The sequence below is a fragment of the Amphiura filiformis genome, chromosome 9, assembly GCF_039555335.1.
Source record: "Amphiura filiformis chromosome 9, Afil_fr2py, whole genome shotgun sequence".
NCBI lineage: Eukaryota > Metazoa > Echinodermata > Ophiuroidea > Amphilepidida > Amphiuridae > Amphiura > Amphiura filiformis.
This window is the reverse complement of record NC_092636.1, coordinates 28,141,392-28,147,899: the sequence shown is the minus strand read 5'-3', so window position 1 is coordinate 28,147,899 and position 6,508 is coordinate 28,141,392. Positions and strand designations below refer to the sequence as shown.

General features: G+C 42.0%; 1 protein-coding gene across 1 annotated transcript; it reads right to left on the bottom strand.

Annotated features, from left to right (window-relative positions):
* Positions 1-1,014: 1,014 nt before the first annotated feature.
* On the bottom strand, positions 1,015-4,937 carry LOC140160032 (uncharacterized). The gene is made up of 3 exons (XM_072183301.1): positions 4,434-4,937; positions 1,775-2,852; positions 1,015-1,403 (listed from the first exon to the last, which is right to left on the bottom strand). The coding sequence occupies exons 1-3, from the start codon at positions 4,935-4,937 to the stop codon at positions 1,015-1,017; spliced, it is 1,971 nt and encodes a 656-aa protein (XP_072039402.1).
* Positions 4,938-6,508: the final 1,571 nt, after the last annotated feature.

Here is a 6,508-nt window from a genome sequence, read left to right as displayed (position 1 = left end):
AAAAACGTATAACTGCATGAACCTTTTTTTTTCTTGTTACAAAAATGGGTTGAATCAAATCGATAGATTTTAATACTTATTAACATCGCAGTTATCTGTTTTCGATATTCCCCCATTTTATAACATTTTTATAATTCTTTAACTATTCCTACCCACTTAGGATCAATGATTGTGTCGAAACACCCAGTGGGCTCCCAGAGAAACGTATTTGAAATGCCCGTCACTTGAATGACAAATCACCTAAATCGTATTAGTAAAATCGTGAAACTTATTGTGAGTTTCTATACTGAAACGGTTATTTTAGAGTAACACTGCATTGAAGCTAAAGAACTGTGTATTTGAGAGGTTGGCATTTGAGGAAGGATATAATCCAATACCTAGAAGCTTTGCAGGAATTTCTATGTCCAATGTTTTAGACATTTAACGCGAAACATTTTATAGGTCGTCTACCTCCAGGCGACTATTGTCTTCATCTATCTAACACGAACAACACTTCCCTTTCTACCAATGTCACTGAACAAAGCTCAACTTGTTTATCTGAGTGTTTTTGTATTGTATGTAAGTGCAACTTTTAAATCTGGACTAGCACTGGTTACGTGCTCATGATAATGACAATCCAACTCCCTAAACCACCGCTCATCCTGGAAGCACAAATACTGTTCTGTGGGTATTTAACTTGACCGTAAATATATTGAAAACATTGCTGAAAACACGATCGTGTTCCGTATTTTGTTTATTTTCAGTCGTAACAGATTTACTTACGGCTGACATTACTACAAACATTTTGTTGACTAAATTATAATTCTATTCAACTGGACTTACTATTTATGATGGCTACGGTATCACGTCATATCCATGACGCATCATCAGGCCGAGTGATCTTGAATTGGCTCTGTATTCTTGACCTGTGACGTCACGATGGTAGAAGTGACGTCACACGAGAGTCGTCGAGAGATCTTCCTGATGGTCGGTTCGTAACTCTTGGACAAGTTGTGGCGTAGTCCCCTCCGCGATTCAAGGTTGGCTCCTCCTGCGAACATATATCGCTTCTTTCACCCCTCTTTCGTACCACCTGTGTTCTTTATCAAGCACAATCACGTCCTTGTCCTCAAAGTTGTGTTTGGCTGCTTTGAGGTGCGTGTATACCGCAGAGTCGTTAAGTCCTGTTGAACTAGGGCGACGATGTTGATACATGCGCTTGTGGAGAGGTTGTTTTGTCTCCCCTATGTAGTAGTTCTCACAGTCCAAATCCTGGCAGTTAATCGCATAAACAATATTGCTTTGTTTGCGTTGCGGGATCTTATCCTTCGGATGGACTAACTTTTGTCTCAGAGTGTTACAAGGTTTTAATGAGACCGGGATCTGGTGCTGTCCAAAGATCCTCTTTAACTTCTCAGAAACATCTGAGACATAAGGGATAGTAATCCCGAACTTGCGGGTGCTCGAAGCGGTGGTGGAAGATTGTTTGGACGATGTTTGGTCCTTTTGCGGTTTCAAAGCTTTTTGGAACGTCCAGTCCTTGTACCCACAAGTACCTAAGGCCGACTTCAGATGTTCGCGTTCACCAGCTTTAGCTTCGTCCGTTGACGGATGGTCTCCGCGCGGTGAAAGAGCGTTTTGATCACACCGAGTTTGTGGATAAGTGGATGATGGGAATCAAACTGTAAGTATTGGTCCGTATGTGTGGCTTTTCTGTATACTGATGTTGTGAGAGTGCCGTCTGACTGAATTTTGACCAAACAATCCAAAAAGGGTAACTGGTTATTGTCCGCACCTTCTTGGGTGAACTTGATGTTGCTGTCAACAGAGTTAATGTGGTCAAAAAACGGATCTAGTTCGCTCTTTTTGATCTTAACGAGAGTGTCATCGACATATCGGAACCAATGCGACGGTGAAATACCACTGTAAGAGTCTAGTGCGGTCTGTTCAAAGCGTTCCATGTAAAGGTTCGCGACAATTGGGGAAACGGGGGATCCCATCGCACATCCATGATTTTGTTTGTAAAATTTCCCTTCAAACACGAAATAAGTTGAATTGAGGCACAATTCCAAAAGTGAACAAATTTGGTCCACGTTCAAGTTGGTTCGTTGACCTAGGGTATTATCAGCGTGTAAAGCTTCCTTGACTGCATTTACAGCGCCCTCCGGTGGGACACTAGTGAACAAGGCCGAAACGTCGTATGAGGTGATAGTTTCGTCTGATTCAACCTTAATGTCCTTCAATTTGTCCACAAGATCGGTAGAGTTGACAACATGGTGACAAGATGTGCCAACTAAGGGCCCAATAATACCAGCCAAATGCTTTGCGAGATTATAAGTCACAGATGAAATACAACTGACAATTGGTCTCAAAGGCACATTTTGTTTATGAATTTTTGGTAGGCCGTAGAAACGAGGCACTGACTCAGATGGGCTGAGTTTGTAATACAACGCACGATCGATGGCCTCCGATACTTCCAAAGCTTTGAGGGAATCACTAACTTTCTTCTTGTAACCAGAAGTAGGATCTCTCTTGAGTGGTTGGTAAACTTTGGTATCACTCAAAAGATCGTTAGCTTTGTTTACATAGTCAGATTTGTCAATAACTACTGTGCATCTACCTTTATCAGCCGGTAGTACTAAGATGTCAGAATCTTGGTTTAGAGCTACAATCGCCTCCCGCTGTTCCTTGCTGATATTTGAATGGGGAAGCTTAGCGTTCACAAGACAAGAATTTACCTTTGTGCGAAGTTCTTCTGCAGCACAGCTGTCCAAGTTGTTATTGCGTATTGCCGACTCAGTCGCAGTAATTATTTCCACGTGAGGAAGCTTATCCGGTGTCACCGCGAAATTCAATCCACGCGATAGAACCTCCTTTTCTGCCGTAGACAAAGTTCTGCTGGATAGATTTTAACCCAGCGATCTTTTACTGTTCCATCCTGATCTAATCCATCGCTATTCCTCCAATTTTTGTCCTTATCGGCACGTGAATATTTGCGTAAATGCAATCGCGAATACTTGTTTTGTTGCCTTTCTTTCACCTTCCGATGTTGATCTAATTGACCTCGGGTCGTAAACTCTTGCACCTGTTTGTACACGTCGCTAGGCAACAACTGATGTAATTTCTTGGAAATGTTCTCAATCTGTCCTTTCAAAACATCGATGGTATAATTTGTTTGTCTAATCCGCTCGTTTATCAGATCTTTCTGTGCTCTGAGGATGATTTTGTCCGCTCTGTGACCTCTTACAAGGGGTTTTATCCACAAACTACGGGGTATAATGTCCGTGTGTAGGCACTTCAAATTGAACCGTAAGTGATTACGATAATCGGCCAATTTCCTCGACGTCTTCTCCAAATCACGGGTCAAATTAAGGCAATCTTTGCCAAAATGAGTTCCGATGTATTTATGAATATTATCAATCATCCAGGTAGATCAAATAGTTGACTAAATTATAATTCTATTCAACTGGACTTACTATTTATGATGGCTACGGTATCACGTCATATCCATGACGCATCATCAGGCCGAGTGATCTTGAATTGGCTCTGTATTCTTGACCTGTGACGTCACGATGGTAGAAGTGACGTCACACGAGAGTCATTTTGCTACTTTGTTGGTGAAGGCACATGTCAACCTTCGAGTAAACATTTACAACTAGCCTCAATATAATACCGCCCCCAACAACGACCGCGTTTTCAGCACCACTAATGATCTTGCGTAGGTAATTACAAATGAATGAAGTTAAGTATTACGTAAAATTGCTCATCCCCGTGGTTTTTAGTTATACTGTGAAAATATATGAAGTGCGCGACATAATTGGCTTCGTGGCACCTGCATGCACATTAATTTTGCTAAATAGTTTAGGGCTTAGATTAGGGGCTGCCTGTGCAATAATTTATGAGCCAATTTTTTGGCGAGCCCAAGGGGGGGGGGGCAATATTTGGCAAGCCGAGAAGGGGGGGGGAAGCGATTCTTGGCACACATTCATGGGGCGCCTTACGCTCTAAAAAGGCTTAGGAAAACAGTACGGAAATGCTTGAATATGCATATGAATTTTGGAGAGCGTTTCTGAAATTTTACCACCCCGGGCTCGTAATTATTGCACAGCCCTTAATCCATTGGGGAGGGGCTGTGGAAACAGTGGAGGCGCTACGGGGGGGGACATGATGGGGGTAGACAGAAGCTCCGCCCCCCAGAAAAATTGAAGAGAGGCCTCACGGACGTGAGTTGGGGCCTCCAAATTTTGGCTTGGCCCAGGGCCCCCAGGAAGGTAAATCCGGCCCTGCATTTGGGACCACCCCACCCCCCTCCCCTCTGAAGAAAATGCCAGCCCCCCCTTTAAATTACTATTTTTCCGCAAAGCAAAATTCGACTTGTACATGTATTTTCCGAGTTTAAATCAGCCTCGGACATTGTCATTATGATGATTTTAAAATCAAAATGTAAATCTTACCTCGGCATAAACAGGACGTGTAGCAGACTGAGACTGAGTGGTATCCATCATTGTATTTTCTTGCCCAAAAGACAGGGCAGTCCTTGGGGTCTTCTTCTTCCGAGAAGGGGTTCGCGGTGCTGTTGCTGATGAGGGGGAAGTACCGGTAGATTGTGATGGGGTTCTTGATGCCATTCTTTTCAGACGTCCGTCCCCTTGCGATTTCTTTGGCGTGACGGTGTTTTCTTGATCATCAGCATGACGATGACCATGCGCTTCAACGAGTGCTTTCCAGTTCACACTGATGTTGTTTACCACACGCGTGCATCTCTGGCAAATTAAAGCCGTTCTGTCCGCTGATATTGCCAGATTCAGGACCTTTTCTATTACGTGAAGCGTGTGCCGTCTCTTCTTTCTGATCTCCTCGGTGGTATTCTTCTTGAAGCAAGTCAGAGAAGAATAATTTCTCGTGATTATATGCTCACGGCACACGCAACACTTACGAACATCAGCAGCAGTCGCCATTGTTCACAATGTTATCAGCTGGTCTGGCCCAGTGACCTTTCAACCCGAGACCCAGCGGTAAGCATGAGTCATCATGCAGATGAAATATGAAACGCTGTTGTTTACCTAGTTGACCTTATGTGGCCTTAGCTAATTAGCATCCCAAGCCAACACGGTGGGTGGGTCGTCTCGAGTTGCAATGTTTGGGTCATGCAGGAAATTGATTTGTGACTGACAAATTGCCACAGCAGGAGCCCACTTAGTAGCCAGTTTTGAGGGTAATAAAAATCACTGCTAAACTTCCAGTTCCCTCGCGCTTCGCGCTCGCAATTGGGGCACCGCGCTTCGCGCTCGCAATTGGGGCACCGCGGTCAGAGGAACGGAGCCAGTTCTAATCTGGACCTCACTTTATTAAATTGACCGGTGTTTTATTGTTTTCTAGGCTATCGTATCAAATGAGGTGTCAAAACGCGCAGAAATAATATCTGCTTCCAACGCATTTAACAGATGTAAATACAATAACCCCTTTTTGAATAATGACCATTGCTTTAGGGGGTTAGTTACTCTTTTTAGATGTTTAGTTGTTGTTGCTTTAATTTGGCATTTTCAAAACAAGTTCAACAGATTAAAATGGTAAAGAACACGATTGTGTTGAAACAATATTGTGCAAAACGTTTCCAAAACATATTTTGCAATAACATTTTGACAACACTTTTTAAAAACGTTGTTGTACTTTTTTTCATTTACATCTTTGTTTAATGATAAATAAAACGGTTTTAAAGTACGAGGATCATTCAAAAAGTTCTACCGCCATCATCACATCTCTGTTATCTTATTAAAGTTCCAGGCAGTTGACATTACTCATGATTATACTCTTATATTTGATGAAAAGGGGATTTTGATTGTTAAGAAGGTTAAAGCGAAACAGAGTTGGTACATCGAAAACGGTTAAAAACTGAAGCCAAAAGATTAGTAAACATCATATTGTAGTTCTGAGAAAGGTTTTTAACACAAGTCTCCACATACATAAATGACAGCCAGTGAAAAAATTTCACTGACCATCCAGGATTTGAACCTGGGACCTTCGGATCATATTGTATCATATTGGATAATGCCCATAAAATGTTTTCAAGATGTGGTTGTCCAACTGCTTACTCGGGATCAATATTTTGGTCCTGTTTTAGCTCACTGACGTGCCTTGGTACTTCAAAACAAAACGAAACATGTTTTATATGAGAAGAAAAGGTCGCAGGGTTCAACAGACACCCAGTGGGCTCCCAGAGAAATGTAATACATTTAAATGCCCGTCACTTGAATGACAAATCACCTAAATCGTATTAGTAAAATCGTAAAACATATTGTGAGTTTCTATACTGAAACGGTGATTTTAAAGTAATATTACATTGAAGCTAAAGAACTTGTGTATTTGAGAGTTTGGCATTTGAGGAAGGATATAATCCAATACCTAGAAGCTTTGCAGGAATTTCTATGTCCAATGTTTTAGACATTTAACGCGAAACATTTTATAGGTCGTCTACCTACAGGCGACAATTGTCGTTATCTATCTAACACGAACAACACTTCCCTTTTTA

Excerpts from the sequence above, each read along its gene's own strand:
- LOC140160032 (XM_072183301.1), bottom strand. The coding sequence starts at position 4,937 with ATGGCGACTGCTGCTGATGTTCGTAAGTGTTGCGTGTGCCGTGAGCAT. Across the intron at positions 2,853-4,433 it reads CACGTCCTGTTTATGCCGAG|GAGGTTCTATCGCGTGGATT; the intron begins GTAAGATTTACA and ends ACGGCAGAAAAG. Across the intron at positions 1,404-1,774 it reads CATCAAGTTCACCCAAGAAG|ATGTTTCTGAGAAGTTAAAG; the intron begins GTGCGGACAATA and ends CTTATGTCTCAG.